This window comes from Aedes albopictus, chromosome 2, assembly GCF_035046485.1.
Source record: "Aedes albopictus strain Foshan chromosome 2, AalbF5, whole genome shotgun sequence".
NCBI lineage: Eukaryota > Metazoa > Arthropoda > Insecta > Diptera > Culicidae > Aedes > Aedes albopictus.
Genome location: NC_085137.1, coordinates 199,956,842 through 199,980,488, shown reverse-complemented (window position 1 = coordinate 199,980,488; position 23,647 = coordinate 199,956,842). Strand labels below are relative to the sequence as shown.

Here is a 23,647-nt window from a genome sequence, read left to right as displayed (position 1 = left end):
TTCAAAGTGTATTGGAGGCCATTTGTATTTCATGGAATGTCCAATTACTACAATATGAAGTTGTTCGTAGCATTGCGAGGTCTAATGGACATCAACGTGACCAAATTTCTTGAACAGAGTGAACACAAATGATGGTAGATCCAGTAGATCTTAAGAAAATGTATTCCAAAGTCGTTTGGATGACCTAGATCACCCAATTCATATATGTACCATGAATTTTCTAGGGGTGCTTTGAGGCTTTTTGAGTACCGTAAGACTATGTTCTGTGATCATTCATCGTGTATAACATTTGGTTTAGAATGCTGGACTTGTGACACAAAATTCGGAGTACCTTGGAGGCCTTAGAATAGCTCTGGGAAGAAAAATTCAACAGACTATGATGGATAGTAATGCACATTGCATGTCAAGGATCAGTTATAACTATTGATGGAAAGCAAAACGATGAAATTTGAGCAAAAACATATATAATTTATGAAAAATACAAAAAAGGCACGTATTTTCGGCTCCCAGAAGGAAGGCACCCCCCCCCCCCCCCCCCCCCCCTGGGGCATTTCTTAGCACAATTATTTCCCTAAAAGCCGCCGGGCTAAAGATGTTACAATGCCTACTCCCAAATTCCACGGTGTATTACGGACGATGTGAGTTCTTGGACTTGCATTGGAGACTTGGCCTCATGACCCCCTTGCGCATTAATAAAATAAAAAAAAAAATAATACAATATTTTTTTTGTATCCATGTTGTTTACATCGGAATATTCAAACAATACACACTTAGAAAAAATCATCGACTTCGGTAATATTTTACCGAAATCTAAACTGTTAAGTTTTTTTATTTTTTTTTTATTTTTTATTTACTAGGTTTAATCACCGCATGACTTTATCATAACACAGCGCAACATTTTTTTGTCTCAAGAGCAAACTAATGTGTCTCCGAAGGATTTTGGGCCGCTGAATCCGAATCCGAGTTGAACGGCTAGGTAATAGTAGTTAGATTAATACTACTGTCAGTCTAGGGATAGTAGTATTCATCTAACTACTATTACCTAGCCGTTCAACTCGAGAACGCATGGCAAGGAGATCGTCGTTGTGATTGTGTTGCTCAACAATGGCCCTCTGTTTATTTCAATTTCTGTTCAATTTCTCTTATCGCTCGCTTGCGTATCTATCCATCGTATTCTTTCATTACTTTCCTTACTCCCTCATACTCCGAGTAGTATTCATATCACCGAAAAAAGCCAATTAAAATTAATTATGATGTTAAGTTTTTTACCGGAAAAATTCGGTGATGTTTACCGAACTTCGTTAAGATTTGACAGATAAACAATAGAATTTTATCGAAATTTGGTAACTTTTACAGAATTTCGGCAACAAACCATTTACCGAACGCCCAGCAGTTGAGATTTCGGTAAAAATTATCGAACGCGACTAGCTGTGTAGAGTACGTTAAAACAGCACTGGTCCATCTTGCTCCCACCTCCCCATATGCGTCCTCAAATAATTTCATAGCAATCAATCCTGTTTAAAAATTCGATACTTTATTATAAATCCTTTCATATTTTTCTAATCTAATTGGTAGATATTTACAATATTATGATAATACAACAAGTTTACTCGACTACATTATGAAATTCCTAAACCTGACAACTGCGTTACAATCGGATTCTTTTTTTGTCTCGAAAAAGATTTTGGCATTTATTGGAGTTTGGAGTTAACTTCAAGATAATAAATTGGTTCAGAAATTACTACGAATGATTGGATCCGTTTCAATTGGGACTTTCAGATAGTTTAATTACTAGAACAAGCTGCAATGAAGAAATCATCAGAATAGTAACGGCACAATACAAAAATATATTTTCACAAGACAAACTGAAGTAAGCAAAGGTAGTATGAATGCCTTGATTATTTATCGATATCGTTATCGATTCAAATGGTTGAACACTTACTTGGACTATCTAATCCTATCTAGGGTTATGCTAAAATCCATTTTAATATATACATTTGTACTAAGTTGCTAAAACATTGGAGAATTCTAGCGGAGAATATATAAGGATGACAGCTCAGATATTTGTTTTGTTCTATCAGAATTGTGAGAGAGCATTTCGCCAACATTAAGGTCAGTCGCTGTTGTTTTTATTATTGATTTTGTTTTTTTAATATGGAGTTTGTATTGATTGATGCATTTGACGTTTCTAACTGCAACTATTCCTCACAATATGTTTTTAAGGTCTATGTTAGCCAACAATGGTTTTTAATTAATAGTTTTCTAGGAATCAAAAGTCATCAAAATCTCAACAACAACTGTTTTTCAAGGTGTATACATAAATCTCCTACACACAAAAGTGGGTTTCTATCAGTCTTTATAATGTCAATAATTCGCAATGACGTTGAAACCTATTTCAAAATGTTTAGCCCTTTCAAAGTACTTGATAGATTGGAAACTCAAGAGAGTAGTTCTGTAGAAAAAAATGACAATAAATAAAATCTCTATAGTAGAAAACTGCTTACTCAAAACACGGACTAACTAATAGGCCTAAAACTCTGCTCCTAACTTACGAACAAGAAAACCACACATTTTTACATTGTTCTATAGTCTGGCACTGGGATTCATCCAGGGAGATTCAGTTCTGCCGCACGGCGTGCGCCATCGGGTAGCCCCCCGGATGGTTCTGAAGCTGGGGTGGCGGTGGCGGAAGATTGGTGTTCTGTATACTGACGGGCGTCCGATTGCCCATGGTCTGTTGTTGCTGTTGATGTTGTTGTTGATGTTGTTGCTGCTGCTGCTGTTGCTGCTGCGAAGAAGACGAAGCCTTGCGTTCCGATTGCATTTGAGTCATCGCAACGGGACCGGGTCCGTAGTTTGGCAGCATCATGCCTCCGTTGTAGTTGCTGCTGCTATTGCTGGCGTTCCTTGTTGGGGGTGTGATGGCAGGTCCAGGTCCGTGGTATGACCCGTACGAGCTGTCATCCGATTGGGCCGATTGGACCCGGCGTTGACCGTACATGGACTCCGGTCGGGCGGAGCGGGAAAACTTGGAGGACATGGAGTCGTCGCGGCTAGAATTTTAGAGAAGTGACCTGTTAGTAGATACCGTTAATGTAGGGTTTTGCTTTCGTTCTGTGGGAATGTATTTTGAGGCTTACCTGTTTTCGCGGGGCTCCCGATCGAACTTTAAGGCATCTGAGGAGCAGTTGGAGTTATTGCGAGATCCGTAGATGGGTTGGAAGCCTTGAGGTTCGTTAGGTTGAGGATGGGGTTGTAGCTGTTGGGGCATTCGTTCCGGAGGTCCTTGCTGTCGCATTGAGCTACGAATACCGTAGATGCTTTCCGATCGCTGTTGAAGTTGGTTTTGAACGTTCTGGTTTTGTAGATGGGAGCTCTGCGGTTGGGTGACCCTCAGCGGGTACAGGCTCTGGGCAGGAACTAGTGGTCCAGGTCGGATGCTCATATCGCGGTTCAGAGCGGTGTTGCTTTTGGTGTAGACGGACTGCGATCGGTTTAGGTTGGCACGGGTAAGTGGAGGTGACTTGCAGTACATAGATTTTGTACCACCGTAGATCGACTCAACGCGATCGGTCTTCGAGGTCGGTTCGGCAGTGTAGATGCTTTGGCAGAAGCGCTGTTGGCTTACTAGGGTTCCAGTGGATGGACGGTAGGTGTGGTACTTTCCCGTCTGCTGCGGTTTGTCCATGTCCATGTCGTAGTTGATGTCTTCGTCGGAGTTGACGCTGGAATCGACGTCATCTTTGGATTTCTTGGACGTCTTCTTGGTGCTGAAGATGAACTCATGCAACAAACCGGACACCATTCCTCCTATCAGCGGGCCTACCCAGTAAACCCAGTGGTTGTCCCACTTATTCAGCACGAACGATGGCCCTAGTGACCGCGCTGGATTCAGGTAAGGCATCTAAAAGAGTAAAAAGAGCGGAAAAAATTGATTTGTTAATGTTACGGTTTTCCCGTTTCTTGATCTTATCTAGGCACGATTCAGGATCCGTAAAATTAAAGAATGCGGGACCTAAATTCGAAATTGACCTGCATGGGTTTTCTAGCAAACAGCTAGCGATTGCACCCCCACCCTGGCCACCACTATCTCGAACTGCTTTCAGCCTTCTATTATTTAGGGTCGGTTGCTGTGCATTTGGTTTCCTATCTCGACCTCTCCGAGGGAGGAATGGTTTTTAAATGAAGGAAACGCGATGACAAAGACATTCGAAATAAAAAAAGTGGGACACCGAGCAGAACAAAACCATAATGCAGCGCAGTATATGGATGTTTAAGGATGCACATGTACAGCGAAGGAAAGGCCAAATGGGGAAGTTTTTTTTCGATTATGGTTTCGTAAAGAATTCTACCTGCGAGTGTTGCTCGGCCCAGCATTTCGACAGGATAAAGAAAAAGGAGGAAATCCTTTTTCAAAAGCGTTTGTTATGGTAAGGCTTTGATTGCTGCAGATGTACGTTTAATAAAATAAACAGCAGCATGTTCCTGTTCGAACAAAACAAATGTAGAAATTCAGGAATTGGAAGCTGTACTTATCCTGTACTTCTTTTTATCCAAACTTTAAAAACTTCATGAACTACTAAATATTTTGAGAATTGGATTCCAAAAACTCTAGAAATCATAAACTTTTATTTAAATCTCGGATTTTCCAGCACATTCAATAATGAAGGAAACTGTTTTGGAAATGAACAACAATTTGACTATAGCTGAGATATAACAAAGCTCTGCTGGTAATCCTTGTTTTATAATCTCTAAAGGAATTAAACTTGTAGAGGCATTGATCTTAACCCAACACACCTGCACAGGCGTACGATCACAACTTCCAATAATGGTCAATGGCTTCTTCCCTAAACATCACACCGACCGTATTGAGAGACTTTCAAAATCTTATTCCACCTTTTATTCATTGGCAAGCTTCTCGATCACGATCATCGATCGACCTGCATGCATCAGACAGCCAGCGGTTCAATTCAAATCAGCTGGGTGGCCTGCAGGCAGCATGGTAGGCCCAGCAATCAGCGACCAAGGCGCAAAGCAAAATACCAAAACGGCAGGTGTTTCTCGCAATTTTGGTTTCTTGTCGATGTCGTTCGTTACCGGGTTGGGTTTCTTCTTTGGCCTGTCTGTGTGCAGAGCCGGGTGCTTTGCTGCAACGTGACATCAGGAAATCTTATGCTTTATAAACTGAATAGGAAAAAAAAGGAAATTTCTAAGTAATCAAGGTGCCAATAAACTAGAACCATCACAGGCCCTGATTCGAACATCAAAATGATAAGCGCATTCACTCAATTCCGCAAGATCGTTAAATGAATCAACAGCAGGTGACTAGTAATTGACTTAACGTTCTTGACTATCAACAGTGCTATCATAGTAAACTTAAAGCTGGTTACTCAAGGTTTCCAAATTTTAGAATTTGGTATCTCCAGCTGTTCTTCCAATGATTCCTTTAGAAAATCTTTCAGGGATCCCAGAAAGTTTATTGAAGGATTTCTTCAAAAAATCCACCAGTGGCCTTTTCTGACATTTCGAAACACAATTTTTTATATTTTTTTTTTTCAAAAAACTCCTCTAGAACACCTGGGAGGGTTTTCGGCGTGGCAGTCGCAATTGCAATCAAACGATCAGATATTCTCCTTCATCCGACGTTTCGATGTGATGATGATGGAGAATATCTGATCGTTTGATTGCAATTGTGACTGCCACGCCGAAAATCCTCCCATGTGTCCAGATACCTCAGTCGAAAGCTGACTCCAAGCTCCTCTAGAACTTCTCCAGAAATTTCTCAAATTGTTTTTGAAATTACTTGCAGAGTTCCTCCAGAAGTCTGCTAAGATTTTTTTCAGCGAAGCAAGAAGGTATCTTAAGATGTTTCTTCAGGTACTCTTCTAGGCATTAGGAATTGTTCAAGAGATAACTTCCTAAATTTTTCCAGAAATTTTTGTCCAAGAGTTCCCCCACGAATTTCTTCTCGATGTTTCCAAGGGTATCTCCATGAGTTTTGAAACGAATTTCTTGAAACATTTAGAACATCCTTCAGAGATGCCTCAGAATATTGTTTAGTAATTATTGTGTATTATCTTGGAAAAACTTTTGAAAATCACAGAACGTGAAATTCAACAGGAATCTCTTTAGACATCCCAAGAGGTATGTCTGATGCAAGTGCAAGAGCCATTTCTAAAAAACATCCTTGTAGGGGTTTCTGAAGAAATTACTGCTATAATAAATTTCTCAAAAAAATCTAGAAAAACCCTGAGAAGAAATTTTGAAAAAAATATGGTAGAATTTGTAAAGACATTTTTGATGAAATTCTTAAAAATTCCATGTATGAACTTTCAATGAAATCCATTTTTGATATTCCTAAAACATTGAAGATATCTCTGGAGATAAACGTATTTTCTTAAAGGAATTTCAGAAGGAATCTCAGCAGGGATTTCTGAAAGAAGCCCTGAAGTAATTTCAGGTAGAATCCCAGCAGAAATCTTAGGATGTAATTTTTGACTGAATCTCTGGAAGGCTATCAGAAGAAATCCCAGAGAAATTCTTGAAGGAATCCTTGGAGGAATTTTTCTATAACTTCCTGGAGAAATACCTGGTGAAACTTCTCGTGAAACCCATGCCCTATCACCAAGAAATCGTAGAAAAACTAAATATTGAGAGATTCGTAGGAATGTTCCTGAAGAAATCCTCAATTAAAATTTTGCAAGATTTTCTGAAAGTGTTCCTGAAGAAATCTGTGGATGAATTTCTGAAAAAAAAATACCTGGAGAAACGCATAGATGATAAACGTCTACAAAGAGCCCAAGAATAAATATTGAAATATTTCTAAAGAAATCTAAATAGATTTTTTTTGGAAATATTTTGGAAAAAAATTGTGAAGGAGTTGACGAATTACACTGCTCGACAAAATTTTTCAAAATTTGGTGTTATGGTATGAGAAAAAAATAACCGGGGTTTGGCACCCTAGAAGTGTCATAGTGGAAGAATTTTTCAAAAATATTGGACCGGGCCTTCACAGTTCAAAACCGAAGTTTGTATGGAGGACTTGGGGTGTTCAATTGATATGTGCATTAGAACGTGCCGTGCCTATTTTTAGGCGTTTTCGGTATTTGGGTTAGTTTCGTTATTGTCTAACGCCTAAATATACGCACAGCGCGTTCTAATGCACATATCAATTGAACACCCCAAGTTCTCCATACAAACTTCGGTTTTGAACTGTGAAGGCCCGGTCCAATATTTTTCGAAAATTCTTTCACTATGACACTTCTGGGGCCCCAAACCCCTGTTATTTTTTTCTCATCCCATAACAAAATTTAGTGTTGAACGGTGTTATCATTCTTAGAGTAAATGTCGGATAAATTTCTGGGGCAATAAATAAAGGAAATCCTAAAGGAATCTCTTAATGACCATCTGTAGAAATCTCTGAAGAAATTTTTACCTGAATAACTGAAAGTAAAAATGCAACGATCACTGAAGGGATTTCTGCAGGACTTTCTGAAATCCTGAAGACATTTCTGGGCACATTCATGAGAAAATTTTCAATGGAATCCTTAGAGCAATTCTTCAACATATCTCTGGTAGTCCAAAGAATTTTTTTTGAAAATCCACTGAAAGATTTTTTTAAAGCAAAGCTTCTTGAGGGAATTTCTGAAGAAATCTTTATAGAAAATTGTGGTGAAATTTCCTATGATTTTTTTCAAATGAATCTAAGAGAATTTCTTAAGTTATTCCTAGTAGAGTTTCAGAAGAAACCCATAGAAGTTTACCTAAAAGAATTCCTGGCAAAATTCATCAGGGAATCATCTGGAAATTCACAGGAAGCCCTAGAGATATTTCTTTAAGAATTTCTGGAAGAACTTCTGTTTAAAAAAACTTCCGGAAGAGTTTCTCAAACAATCCTTAATAGATTTCTGGATTTAGTTCTGAAGAAATCCATGGATCAATTTTGGAAGAAATCCATAGACTTTCAATTGACTTGGAATCCTCGGACAAATTTGTAGAGAAATCTCATAAGAAATTTTTGAGGGAATATCCATTGGAATTTGTAAAAGAATTCCTAGAAGAATTCCTGAGGGCATCTTTGTAGAAATTTCTGAAGGAGTCTGTGGATGATTTTCTAAAGCAATTCTTGGATAAATTTCTGGAAGAACCTGGAATAAATTCTCATACGAATTCCTGAAAAATCTATGGAGCCATTTTTGTTGAATCCCATGAAAGCTATTCTGGAGGATTTTTTTGGAGAAAGCTTTGAAAGATCCTTTAACGACATTTTCGAAGGAAAATCTAGAGCAGATTCAAGGAAAATGTTTTTAAAGAAATCCGGTTAAGATTTTGCCTGGAATTCCTGGATAATTTTGCCTTGGAATTCCTGGATGATTTTCTTAAGGAATCCATAAGGCAATATCGGAAGGGATCCCAGGAAGGTTTAATAAAAATAATTTCTATAGAACTTTGGAGAAAATACTAAAGGAAGCTAATAATTTTCTAAAGGTATTAATGGAATCTTCTGGAATATTTCTCAGAGAAATCCTGGAAGATTTTTTGAAGGAATCGCTGGAGGAGTTTCTGAAATACCTGGATGATTTTTGGATGAATTTCTGAAGATTTTTCATTTTTCGAATTAATCTTTGATAGATGTTTTGAAAAGACAGTAGAGTAATTTCGGGAGGAATTTACTCTTAAATAAACTTTTGGAGAAATCATGGGACTTTTTTTTTCAAAAAATCCTTGGAGGAATCTCTGGAAGAAGTCCCAGTATCAAAAAGTTTTTCATTGTACATGTGAGTACACAAAAAAAGTAAAACTCACAAAGTTAGTATACATTTTCAAATTAATAGTCTTAAACAATGAACGCCGAATTCACCAAACACGGCTGTATTTTTACTTCAACTTGGTGTTAAAGTCGCACCACTCAAATCTGTACACAAACGTGTCCAGGTCGGACTCGATCATCTGGAGGCTCATCGTAAGATTCCCCTAATGTTTCTTCTAAGGTAATTTTGCTGAATTGTTCCATGTAATAAAGTATTTTCTGGTACTCCCATTTGCGTAGCAAGCTTTTTCTTTTTTCTCACTCACTCTCCTAAACAAACACGAGATAGAGAAGGATGAAAGAGGAGGCACAGACCCCCTCTCTTGCATCTCGCTCTTTCTCGTGTTTGTTTAGGAGAATGAGTTAGAAAATAAAAAAAAGCCTGCTACGCCAATGGGTATTCCATCATTAGTTCTTTCTGGGTTTCTTGAAAGAGTTTCCTCTGGTATCCTTGCAGAAAATCCTTCCAGTATACGACCAGGAATTGCTCCAGGAGTTTCTTCTGAGATTACCGCAGGGTAATCTGGGATTCCATCTGGAAATTATTTATGAATTCGTTATGCGTTTCGGTCATGAGCTTCTGCTGCATAACGTTTAAAATTTTCTTAAAAATAAGAGACGAACCAGCCAAGGGCTGAAAGTCTCTTTAATAAAGACAAATTAATCAATCAATCTTAATAATTTCTCCCGGATTTTGAACTGGAATTCTCACAAGAACTCTTTTTAAAAATCCGCCAACAATTAATTTCACAAAGAGTTTCTTCTGGAAATCTTCTTAGAGTTCTTCAGGGCTTCCACTAGGATTTCTTTCTGAGAATCCTCCATGATTTCCTTTCAAAAATCCTTCAGATAAACCTTCAAAAGTTCCTAGTGGCAGCTGTCCTATAGTTTCTTCTAGAAATCTTCCCGGAGATCTTTTTGAAATTCCTTGGGAAGTTCATTGTGAAAATTCTTCAGGATTTCCTTGTGGAAATCGGTTAAACTTCAACCAGGGAATCTTTCAGGATTTTTTGGGACACTTTAGTAGTAAAAAGATTCCTCCAAGAGTAAGATTTCTTCAGGAGTGCTTTATGGACGTCCTCGTGGAAATATTTCCTTCTAATAATCATGTCAGAATACCTTCTTGGAATCTTTCAAAAGTTTATTTTTGAAAGATGGAGTTTTTGGAAAAATTCGGCCAAGGGAATTTCTGCAGGAATCCCCAGAAGAACTATTTAAGGGAATTTCCAGATAGATTTTCTGGGGGAATCTGCTGCAGAAATTCCTGAAAGTATCACCAGATGGCATTCCTAAAAAAATCCACAGAGTAAGTTTATGGAGATTTTCTTAGCAGAAACTCCTGAAGTCATTTTCAGATGGAATTTCAGAAGGAATTTCAATGAGAACGAATTTATCTGTTATTATCGCGGATGGGACAATATTGCTGGAATTTCTATGAGATTTGCAAGAATTTTTCTAAAACATTCTAAAAAACATTCTGGGATACTGCCAGAAATTTCTTTGAGGATCATTTGAGGATTTATCAAACATTTTCTGGAATGTTTACAAAAAGAAGACTTTCGCAGGATTTCTTAGATGATTTAAGCAAGTATCCCATCAAAATGCATTTCTGTTCTCCACAACAGGAAAATTTCTCCAGAGATTTTTTTTAGAAATCTCCCCAGAAATTTTCCTTTGCACTTCTTCAGAAGTTTCTCAAGAAACTAAACTAATCCACGAGTTCCCTCAGAAATTTCCTACGAAATTTCTCTTGGGGTTTCTCAATGGATTGGTACATAAGTTCATGCTTGTTTTTCTTCATGTATTTCTTTAAGCATTTTTCTGAAGAAATTGCTTAAGTAATATTCTCAGAATTTTTCCAGGAGTTTTTCTTTGGGATTTTTTCAAAAACTCTTCAAAAAAATTCTCCAGAAATTCTTCTAGATTTTTTTAGAGGTTTCTTCAGGAATTCTAGCAAATGCTTCTTCAAATTTTTTTTTATCAATATTCGGAAATGGTTTCCAAAACTTCTCTAGAGTGTTCCTTTGGAAATTCAGAACTTTTCAGAAATTTTTGCTTGAATTACTCTAGAGGCTCGGTAGTATTCCATAAATTCAGGGGGTTTCTCGTATATTTATTTATTCAGAAATTTCTCAAGAAATTTCTCGAAAGATTTTTCTGGGAGCTCCTCCAGGGGTTGCTTCAAGAGTTCCTGCAGGTATTCCTTCAAGGATCTTTTCAGTTTTTTTTTTCAATTTTTTTTCTCAACATTTCTTGCAGAAATTACTTAAGCATCCATTCCTTAGCATTTTCAAACAATTCTTCAGGATTTTTTACCGCAGAGTAGGCTGCGGCTTATTTTTGAAAAGTTGTTGAAACCTGGAATTCGCAAGCTCTTCTGGATTCAAATGACATAAAAACAGGAACTTCTGAGTATGAGCCAAAAATATTGAGATTTAGAGTTGGCGCAAACGCCTCAAAGTCGAATTTTCGAGTGATTAAAAGGAGCGTTCACTTAATGTGCCAAAGCTTTTTCAATTTTCAACCGATTTTCTATATATTTTCCGTGAATTTCTTTCAAATTGATTTTCGAATAGACTTGTAGAATATTAAGTTTTTCCAAAGTCACACAAAAAATGAGTTTTTTTTAAATTTCATTTTTTTTACAAAAAAAAACTTTGAAACCCTATAACTTTTTAATCGCTTGATCAATTGAAAATGTTTTAGCGTGCTTTTATAGATAGATTTGTTGCTTAAAAATGATGAAATGATGAAGGATGAACTGTTCTTTAAAAAAAAAAAAAAAATCAACTTTAAGACGTTTACGCTAAGAGGTGCTAAATATCAAACTCAAAGGTTTCTTTTTTAATGTCATTTTAGTCCAGAAGAACTAACAAATTCCAAGTTTCAACAAATTTTCCAAAAATAAGCCGCAGCCTATTTTCTAGGTAGTAGTTGAGAGATTTTTGTGTACAAACCCCTTCAGAAATCGTACAAAAATTTTACTGAGAATTCCTTCAGAGGTATCTCTAAACAAGAGTTCTTCAAAGGATTTCTTCAGAAAACCCTCCAAAGGCCCCTCAGAACATTATTGAAGGATTTCTTCAAGAATTCCACCAGTATTCTTGTCCGCGATTTCTGCAGAAATTTCATAAAGAAGATTACTTCAGGGGTTCTTCTACAGATTTTTTAGGAATCTTTCCAAAACTTTCTCAAGCATTTTTTCAATGGAATTACTTGCAGTGTTCCTCCAGTCTCGCTTTTTTTTTTAAATTTCTAAACAAATATCCAACAAGAATATTGACTGCATCATCTTGCGTGTTAGACAATTTATATAAATATAATTATGTTCAGAAATATTTTTTAGCCTTCTTCGTGCATTACTTGAACCTGAACTTCACTCCGTTAACGTAGTGCATGCTCAGCGCGCCTGTCTGGGCCATAAGGACCCCAATGCACGGCTAGAGTTAAAGAAATCTACTGAAATAAAACCGTGTTAGCCATGATTAGACCAATCAAGATCTTTTCCATCTCTCGTTGATCATTGTAGCATGGCACAAGTAGTTTTTGGTCAAAAGTAATTTCAAAATAATTTTTGTTCCAAACTTCTTAAGATTGATCTCTTCTAATGGCTTTGGATGCACCACCGCCTAGCTCAAACCCGCAGCCGTCTGCAGGGCGAAGCCCTCAAAGATCTTCTCTGTCGCCGCCGCCGCCGCTGCAGTCAAAATCGATTCCCGCCGATCGATCGATCAATAGACCGTTATTAAGATCAATTTTCCTGGAACTGCACGGGCGGGGATCACCTCGGTCGGTGATGGGCGGTAGAGGAGGTAGGTGACTGCACTGCAGCCAGCAATCGGGAATCCTTACCGAGACGAAACTGCATGCACTGTAGGCCGCGCCGATGGCAATCGCCGACGAACCGAAGTACTTTTTGTACGAATTGGTCGAGATCAGGTAGGACAGCACCACGACGAAGGTCAGGATGAACTCGACACCGAAGCGCTCCCAGGCCGCCAGGGACGAGGTGTGCGACACGGCTGCCTGCAGGTTGCCCTGATAGCCGGGCACCGTCACGCTGAAAGGAAGAAAGGAGAAAACGAACAAGAAGAAGATGGTTAACAATTCGGTTTTTTTGGTGTCGTCAAACTGAATGGATGGAACTGTAAAAAGCTGAGAAGAAAAAAAAATATGTGAAAAGGATAATTAGGGTTTGAGAGCGAGATGGACCCCGGTCCCGGTCCGGTCCGGTCGTCGGTACGCGATGTTACTGGTGTGAAGCATGGTAGCACGGTGAAAAGATATGCTAAATGGTTAAGCAAAAGCGGCGGCTCTTTGGATGGTTCACTTTTTTGTGGTTTTAGTACTTGCCCAACAATAGGAAGTCTTTCCGTTCAATTATGGCAAGAGTGTGGGAAACGATCGTTATGGAACGATTATTAGTTTTGCATAAGTTATGAAACACCCGAAACACGAAAAGCGATTTCAATAAAACGGTTGACCGCAAAAAAGTGGTCGTTTTTCTGGGGGGTGTGTTACTTACTATAACCAACACAGTATGGTTAAGGAGGGTGAAAATTGCTTGTCACTGTAACGATCAAGTGAGCGCAATACATACTTTACGATTTCGTTCCCATTGAATATCGACACATGTGACAATATTTTCGTCCAAGGGCAGTGATTTGCATATGTCAAAATGATACTTATCGATACGGCAATAGGTACAGTCCCTGAGTAGCCTTGGTTTTTTTTTGGGACATGAAATCAATAGATCGGAAATTGGGTGCGATGATAGGTCATATTTTTTTTATTCATTATATTCGAATAAAAAGAAGCTAATGAGCTATTATGCGGTCTGTGACATGGGGTAAATTCATTACTTTTCATTGGAGGGTCGTACTTTTTCGGTCAGGTTCCGAGATTTCCGGAGGTTCCGACTACTTATGATTCTATTCGATAAGCTGATTTCCAATCCGAGTGAAGTGTAATGAAATCAGAGAAATTTCAGTTCAGAGCCATACAAATATATTCATAAAATTGTGGGCTAAACAAGTATATGTACCGATTTACATAGAGAATCTTCAAGTCTGCAGTCTAAATTTGATTGTTTGTGAATATATGAAATTTAATTTGTTAAGAAGCTTTATTGTTGTTTTATTGCTAATAAGGATTTGTCAACATGCTGAAAATTTTTTTTTGGTGAAAAGTAAGAAACAAACAAAAAAAAACAGGAAAATTTTGGCATATGGGTAAAATACCCTGTAGGAATTTTTGGGAGAGCACTGAAAGTATGTCGAAAAAAAAATGAATATGAAAAAAGACCCACTGTATTACTTTTCAACTACATATGTAATTATGAGAATTATTCGGAAAAAAAGTAGGTAAGGCGCTGTCCATAAACTAGGTAGACTCATTTCACCTACCAGACTCCACCACCTCCTCCCTCGTAGACTTTTGTACATACAAAACTTAAAATTTTGAAACTTAGTGTGGGTTCTTCCTTCGAAAGGAAAATAAAGCGTGGGTCGCGAGATGAACTAGCTTAGTGTTATATGTTGCCTAGGGTTATAGGGGCATGTGTTGCTATAACTCAGTCAACTTTCAAGCAATAGTCGTGCTTTTTGGGTAAACGTCTTTTTTTCAGAAAAGTTGTGTGTTTCGTTCGCTTTGCAGAAAAATGTTTTACCTAAAAATGAAAATTTTGGATTTATTCCAGAATCAATATTTCTTTTTTTTTTTCTTAAAATCGGAACAAAATTTGAAAAAAAAATCTGCTCGAAATTATTTTCAAAATTGGAGATCAATCGGTGCTCTAGAAACTGAGATTCGATCCCCCGATATGATCATTTTGTATGAAAAACAGTCAATGCGCACTTCAGTGCAGTACTGTACAAAAATTTAAATCAATTGGTGTGAAATTGAATGAGAATTCGCAGGAAGTGCGATGGTTAGAACATTTGACTATCACGCCGAGGACATGGGGTCAAATCCCACTCCCGACAAACTCGCAAAATGGGAGTTCTTCCTTTGGAAGGGAAGTAAAGCGTGGGTCCCGAGATGAACTAGCCTAGGGCTAAAAATCTCGTTAATACAGATAAAAAAAAAATACAGATACAAAAAAAAATAAAAAAAAGGTTTGCCGAAAACGTGTAGAGATATCGCAACTTTTACTACAATCAATAATTTCATTAGAATCGTTTTTTAAGAACTTCAGGCTCTTTTTGGGACCACTTTTAGCCTTAAGATAAAGATTTCAAATTTCGACATACTCGTTATCTAGCTAAAACATTCGATTTAAGACATTCATCTTTTACCATTCCATTTTTTTTTGAAAATTGGAATTAAAAATCTTTTACAAACTTAGGTTGATACCAAGTTCTGAAAAATAAAATAACCCACAGTGGTAAAAACAAATCTTGTTTTTGATTTGGAACAAATTTTTTGAAATTTTAAACTCCAATGATTTTGTCTCTTGGTATTTTCAGTGCATCTTTTTGCATTTATCTTTTTAAAACGTATTAGATAAAATCTTCGAAAGGATTTCCAAAAAAAAAATATATCTATGTTCTCACGCCTTTTTTTAAACGGTAGACTATATTTTCCTGGAGATAATCCTACAGGAACATGAAATCTTCGAATTTCTTAAAGAAAGTATCGTTTGAAACTCGTGGAATAGTTCCCACAAACAAACGAAGTATTATAAACTGTACAGAAAGATCTCTTGCAGTTTTATATAATTTCTAGAAAACCGTTGAAAACTTTTGTTTTTTTTTGTTTGAGCAAACAATATAGGGTCTGGGACCATTTGGGCAGGAGCACCTATTTTGGGCACTTGCTGCTATAACTCAGTCAATTTCAAACCAATTGATATGAAATTTTGTACATGGCTAGAGACTGTGCGTATCTTACCGGATTACAAAAATCAAGTCAATTGGCTGAATATTGACTGAGCTACAGCAGCAAGTGCCCAAAATAGGTGCTCCTGCCCAAATGGTTCCAGACCCTAGTTGAAGTCAGGCTTTCAATCCTTAAAAATTTTACGTATTTTTATTTGATTTGAAATATTAGAGCTTTTAGCCTTCAACATGCAAATTAAAAAAAAACGTATATTATACTATTAAAAGTCGGTTTTAAGTTTAAACTAATCTTACAAACTGAGTGTAAGCCATTCATGCTCCTTGCAATGTAATCATATTACAGCATCTAGAGGAGATGTATAATGAAGACTGTTTTGTTTGAGATATTTTCGGTGGTGGAAGTCCTAAGGGATAAAAAAAAACTTTCGAAAAAATCTGTATTCTGGTAATTTACACACTGGCAAGTGTGTAAATAAAATAATATAAAAATGAATGAATTATAAAAAATGTTTAAAATATTGAAAGCAAAATTTTTTTCTAACATTTAAGGCGAAACCGGAAGCATTTTCTCATTTTTTCGATTTTTGATTTTTTATTAAATAATGAAGCAATATTTTCAAAATCGGTTTTCATACACATGTAGAGAATGGATCAAGGTATCTTCTGAATTTTTTGAGGTGGAAAATGTTTTCCATTTTTGCAGAGACCATTTTTTGTGGAATTTTGTTCAAAAATGGTTTCTGCAAAAACGAAAAACATTTTCAATACAAAAAAAAAAACATCAGAAGATACCTTGATCCATACTCTACATGTGCACGAAAACCGATTTTGACAATATTGCTTGGTTATGTAATAAAAAATAAAAACCAAAAAGTGAGGAAATGCTTCCAGTTTCGCCTTAAAAGCAATTGTTTCCCTGTCAATTTCTCCAGCAAGGAATTATAAAATAATAATGGAGTTATCACGCTATGTTCAAAAGGAAGTAATATGAAAATTGAATGTTCCTCAAATGTTATTCCATAGGATCGTAGGTTTAGACTTCTAGTTTCAGTATCTGTGCGGTTTAAAATATTTCATCTTGGGGTTTTCAATTTTTATGATTTTTTTTTCCAATTTTTCATACAAATGGCGAAAGGTCATTTTAAGGTTAATTTCATCCCATATAAAAATGTATGGGAAAAAAACCCAAGATGGATTGTTTTAAATCACACATATTCTGAATCCAGAGGTCCAAAAATACGGTTCTAGCGAATAAACTTTGAGGTACATTCATTTTTCATAATACTTCCCTTTGGACATAGCGTGTTATAATAATAGTTTCAAGGATATTTTTCTCAAATTCATTGTACAACTTCTTACTCAGCATCATTCTTTTTTTTAATCCATCCAATGTACTTATGAGTTTCCCCCAGGCCTTTTAGTCCAAATCGTATTCCAATTTTCTGCAAAAATCTTCCTTGTATTTAAAATTAGAAAACGGGAGGTTTTCTTATTTGTAATACGAAAAAATGTGTCTCTATAGCTAATTTCCGTTTATTTTTTTTCAATGTTTTTTTTGAGAAAATATTCCGAAAACCCATCTTGAATATTTCAAAATAGGTCATTGGTGTAACTTTTTGAAAATTTCTCGAAATACTTATTGAAAAACTCGTAGAGTTACTAAAAATAACAAAACGTTAAATAACTATCAAAAAAACAGGAAAAAGAACCAAATACACAAAAAATATTTCTTCAAAAATACCGTTATGAAAATTCCACATAAAAAAAATGCAGACATTTTAATTAAAATTCATAGATCAGTTTCGTGAAGAATCGCAAAAAGGAGGACTTGTATGCTGATCGAAGGGAAGTTGTTGAAGTAAACATGGTACGAAGAGTAAATGAGTTTCCATGGAAACTGCAGAATATTTCTCGGATGTATTTTTGAAGTTTTTTAGGAAAAATAAGACGATTTTCCTAGAAAACTTTTGAATAAAAGAAGAACAAAATTTTTTGCAAAATTCCGAAATAATTTTTTGAAAAAAAAAACTCTAGAAAACAACATTTGTGAACAAAGCGTTGTGGATGTGTCAATCTGGGTGATTGCCGAGGTAAAGGGAGCCTGGGGAGACTCAATTTCTTTTCAAAGCATAAAAATAATTTAAATATACAAACAAAAATCAATTTGTTTTCACACAAAATCCTAAGTAAACATCTTTTGCAGGTTAATACGAGGTTGGACGGCTATGAATTCTCATAACAGCTTTTGAAATTGTGTTTTTGTGTAACTGTGTTTTATGACGCTTTAAAAAAAGGGTGAGTCTTGATCCCTTTGGATCACATGGATCAATGAAAGGGGACACAACAATAAATCTGGATCCAGAAACTGGCAAAAGGAGTCATGAATTAGTAATAAATGTGTATTTCTATGCAATGAAAGTACAGCATAAAAAGCGACATGATAGCATGATATGCTTTGCTGTAACATAACCTTGACGTTACGTTTTCCACTTTTAGAACTAAGGGGTGATACACAAATTATTTTCCGCAAAAATCGACCTTTTTCAACCTCCCTCCCCCCTATGTCACACGTTTTGTATGAACCTGTCAACTTTTTGTAAGGTTCGTCACGTTACGCAAAACTCCCTCCCGCTAAAAGTGTGACGTAATTTGTTCAGGCCCCTAAAAAGGAAATGAAATCATACCGCATGTATTCTGAAACACGACGAAAATTTATGAAATCACAGGCTTTATTCATTAAATTGTATCACTGTATTTGTAATAATCACCGTCAACATTGTGTTATCATGACTCATAGTCATGATATCATGAAGAGAAATATTTTATGATTTCAGACCTTTTTCTCATGACGAATGGCAATGGATTTTTTCAGTGTGGGTGGCCTTGGTGATTTTTAATTAATTTTCTCTATCAAATTAGAGAATTAAAATCGTGAATTTCAAAATAATGTATGCACTTAAATTTTTAGAAAAATACCATGTTTAAAAACAAAACAGATTTTATCCTCCTCAAGTAGTAATTACAAAACACCTTTTATCGTTAAATATTTACAAAGCGAGCTTCTGAATGTGTTTTTTTTTCGTTCATTTAATGTCCGAGGAATCATGGAGTGATCAAATCCTCCCGTATCATTGTTTAATGCTACTAACACTATAAAGAGTAGCTTAAGAATGGAGAAAACAAACCATAAACTTGTTATTCCCACATAATTGTGGTAGAAATTAAGCACTGCTCATCAAACATTTCTCTTTATCAAGAGCTTACTCCACACTACTTATAACGCAACCGAAACTTTCATTTAACCAAAGATTTTTAATTTATTATATTTGATTTAACGGTCCTAATTGCCAGCTCAAACAATACCTCGTAGTGCCAAAAATAGAGTAGGTAAGCGATACAGCCTAGTGCTGTCCCCAAGTTTGCCAGTCATGACAACCATCAACGCCAAAGGCTTTTCTGCCTCGCAACTTCTGGGAATCAATCATACTCAACTGACTGGATGGATAGGCACAAAGCTTTCCTCCTAATCAGCCAAATTCGCCGTAAAAGTTTGTTTTTCTCTGTCCTCATTGTGTGACGGTCAACGGATACGTATTTGTTTCTAGACCTAACAATTGCGTTTTCTGCTGAAATAAAAAAATGAGATGCCTCTCATAAGACGATTCACCTTTCCCGGTAGAATTGTGTGCTGCACAGGAAATACACCAGGATTCCTTTCCTTTCTTTGATGCGTTCCAGGTGCCGAACGAACTTGTTCTCCCGGGACCCGGAATCGAGGTATGTATGTTTTGAAACGAGGACGAAAAAAACATCCTAAATAGTAACCCAACACCTTTCATTTGGTCCTTCGACGACGCACCGTAATGCCCCGGAAAAGGATCAAACCGGTGCGCGTTGTGTGCACGAGATGGTGCCAGTATCTACATTAAAACGTTGAATGTGTTAAGCGGGGGTCTCTGTTTACCTTCTTCCGCTTATTCCATGTGCTTTTGGTCCTAGCCATGGTATTGGGAATTGGGATCAACATTTTTCGGCGAGAGTGAAATGTGAAATGTGAATAATTTGTTGCACCCGCCACACGGCAACCAGCCGCCGCTCGCACCAGCAATAGCAGGAAAGTTGCCGTCGTCAAACAGGAAAAACTTGCTCACTTTCCGGTAGACGAAAGAAAAAAACTTGCAAGTAGAAAGCACCTGCCCAAGCCCTGGGTCTCTTTCTCGTTTCGGGAATAGTTGAAATTGATGGCTCAGGTAAGCGTGATATTGTTGGAAAGTAATTATGCGCTGGTTTATCAGAGAAATTTATTACTTTAATTTTTTTGGGGTTTGTTTATTTAGAGAGTGGAATCGGTATACTTGTGAGATAACGACCTCTTCTTGAGGTAATTTGTGGTTTCGAATATATACACTCAAAGATGAAAGAGGGTTGTAAAATTAAACAAAAAAAAATGCATTTCATAGCTTGGTAGACATACGTGTACCTAAGTGAAATGTACTATTGTCCAAGAGGTGCTATAGCGCAATTTAGTTCACTAATGGACTATCGCATGAGTTTTCAAGAGTGCGAAAACGTAAATAAAAGTGTGCGATTACAACAAATCAACTCGGCGTGTTCAGAGCACTTTCAGCATAAATCAAAGAAATAGGCGCCGAAGACATCAACTGAATTTGATGTAAAAATTTAAAAACATTGCAATACTTCAATTTCAAGAAAAGCAGCTAAATTGCGATTTTTTAAATTATTTTTAAAAGAACTGTTTTCTGTTAACGGTGTGTTCAGAAAAGTTGTGTGTTTTGTAAGTCTAATTTATTTTGCTGAAAAAAATATTTATCTAAAAATCGAAATTTTGGAATTATTCCAAGATGGAATTATTCCAATATTCCTCAAGTATCATCCCAAAGAATCCTCAAGGAGTTGCTGGAGGAATTGTTCAAAGCATTCCTGTAAGACCCATTCTAGGAATTTTACAAGGAATAATTAAAAGCATTTCCCAAACAAATCCCTGAAATGAATCCTAGAGGAAATCCTCGTTGAAATACCTGAAGATATTGCTAATGGAATCCTTACATGAGTTCCTGACAAAATCTGAATTATACTTGAAAAACTTATAATTAGAAAGCACGAAATGTTGCTGATTGACAAATTGAGAGATGAAATTTGTGAAAAAAAAGTCGCATGGTGGGATTTGAACCCACGACTTTGTATTCGCTAGACCGGCGCTTTAACCAACTAAGCCACAGATCAGGTAATAATTCTGCGGAATAGAAAGCCAAACTGACTCCGAAGCAACACCGTGAACACTCCTTTTTGACAAACCCATCTATTTTTTAGGTTTAGATGCCAATCCACAACACACTCGCGTTTGTGCCCACTACAACTACAAGTGAGAGCGAATTGTTTTTATGAAGCCGAGACTTACTCTCGCACTAGTCGCACTCCGCATATCTAGCCACCAAGCAGTTTGTTTTGCTGGTGTCTAATTAGTATGCGTCGGAAGCTCGGCACGGTCGCACCCTCTGGCGACCAACTGCGCCGATCGACACAAGCAAGGGTACAATGATAAGTAGCGAATATGGAGTCGAGGGTTCACGATTTTTTTTTTACAAATTTCATCTCTCATTTTGAGCCTTCCAATTACAAGATTGTCTAGTACAGGGGATAGACAAAATGATCGGGACAGGCAAAATTTTCACTTTTCAAAAACTGTCCAATTAGTTGTAACTTTTCGAAAAGTGCATCAAATATTCTAAAATTTTCACTGAAAGTTTATCAACTAGTTGTGTATCAGTGGACAAAATTTGGAAAAGATTGGGCCATTCTGCACGAAGTTATAAACATTTTAGAAAAAGGTAGAATTATTCGATAGCCAACTTTGAGCTGTTATATCTTCGGATTAAATAAACCGAATGCAATGAAATTTTGTCCATTTATGACTTTTATAATGAGCTACAAGAACCTTTAACTCAATTTGAAATTATTTACAAGAGAAAAAGTTATAGCGATTTCAATAATTTTATGATTTTTTAGAAAATTGGTCTATTTTTAATATGCATCCCATTACTTTTTCAATAAATTGCCGCTTATGTTGTTACTTTTTCTCTAAACATATCTGTATTGAAGGCAATCTGAGGGAATTTAAATCGATCTTTTCCAAATTTTGTCCACTGATACACAACTAGTTGATCAACTTTCAGTGAAAATTTGAGAATATTTGATGCACTTTTCGAAAAGTTACAGCTAATTGGACATTTTTTGAAAAGTGAAAATTTTGCCTGTCCCGATCATTTTGTCTATCCTCTGTATGTTTCAGACATACCAGCAAATCTGGTAAAATGCCAGTAAAGGGCAATATATATATCATTGCAAAATCTGAATTACTTTGAAAAATTGCCCATGAAATTGCTGCAGAGGCCAGAAATGTCTCCAAAGTATCCCTAAATGATTTCCTGGTAGAAATCCTCAGTAAAATTGCGCAAAGATCATGCTATTAAGAAATTCTACAAAGCCTCTCTGGAGCATTTTCACATGATTTAAAGAATTATGGCAGAAAAAAAAGAAAGAATTCTTTGTGGAATTTCCAATATCATCTTCGAAGATTTCAGGAGGTATTCGATAATGAAATCCTGCAGAAATTCATCTGGAATTCCTAGAGAACTTCCTTAAGGAGGTTTTGAAGAAATTTTGGTGAATATTTAGAATAATTTTCTATGGAATCCATAGACGCATTTCTGAAACAAATTATGGAAGAACCCGCCAATGCATTCCTGGCGTAGTTCCCCAAGAATTCGTGAAAGAATACTTGAAAAAAAAATGAAAACTTTTGGAGGAAATCGCCAAGGACTCTCTGAAGAAATTCTCAAAAAATACTTGATGGATATTCCAGTAGAATCCCTAGATGAGTTCCTGAACGAATTTCAGGAAGAATTATCCAAAGGTGCCTAGAAAACATCTCCAGATAATAGCAGAAGAAATTAAAATCGCTATAGAATCGCTGAAAAATTACAGTTGGAATTCCTCGAGGAATCCCCCAGAGAAGCTCCTCTGAGAAATTTGCCACTCAAGAAATTTTCGTTGAAAGGTGTTGACTAATTCCCTAGACGAACTCTACATGAAACCATAGGAGAAATTTGCAACGAATCCTTTGAAAATAATTCAAACAATCCTAATCCCTAGAAGAAATCTTAATGTCGAGAATTCCGAAAGAATGCATTGAGGAATTTCTTAAGGAAATATGATAGAATACCCGATGGAGCTATTTGAAGAATTCTTGAACAAATTCCCAAAGAAGTCCCTAGGGCAGGGCTGCCCAACGTATAGCCATCTGTCCAAATCTAGCCCATGACTACACTTAATGAGGCACCCGACTAGAAAAATATATCAAGTTTATAACACATTGTGTTATGATGTTATAATTTTTTAAATAAACTTATTATGTTATAAACTAGATACAGGATGATGTTAAAATAACTAAAATTGAAACAAAAAGTACACCGGTCTTATCAAAACTATATCCTACTTTATTATAATAAGATCAATATTATAACACAATATGATAAAATTTTAGCTTCACGAAAACTAGTTTCTATCATATTTTGATACAATTGTTTAAAATGATGTTCTGTTTGTCAAAGAATCAAAACTTAATTATTTTACAATGAGTTATTGAACAACATTTATAACATAATATGATACAATTGAGTTATAATATTACACGGCGTGTGTATGGGAAAGGTTTATAACAAAAAAATAGGCATCGTCAAATTTTTCGCTATTCAAAAATAGAGGCTTTCAGCTTTCATTTGCACGGTCCCTCGAAAAAATCCACCGAGGGATCTCGAACAACTTTTTCAGAATACTGTTTTCCCCATACAAAATGAACGGTTTCAAATTAATCCCTATTTCTAGTTAACAAACATACCCAATTTTTGTATGAAAAAGTTCCCCCGATGGAATATTTCGATGTTGGGCTTGAATGAAAGCTAGAAGCGTCAACTTTCAC

General features: G+C 36.4%; 1 protein-coding gene across 1 annotated transcript in view; it reads right to left on the bottom strand.

The window, feature by feature from the left end:
- Window positions 1-1,512: 1,512 nt before the first annotated feature.
- LOC109425166 (neurogenic protein big brain) overlaps window positions 1,513-23,647 on the bottom strand; it is an 88,979-nt gene continuing 66,844 nt past the window's right edge. The window contains exons 4-6 of the mRNA XM_029869180.2: window positions 12,662-12,869; window positions 3,141-3,904; window positions 1,513-3,053 (exon numbers count right to left, since the gene is read on the bottom strand). Of these exons, the coding sequence (XP_029725040.2) occupies window positions 2,618-3,053; window positions 3,141-3,904; window positions 12,662-12,869 (1,408 nt within the window). The 3' untranslated portion in view covers window positions 1,513-2,617. The remainder of the gene's footprint in view (window positions 3,054-3,140; window positions 3,905-12,661; window positions 12,870-23,647) is intronic.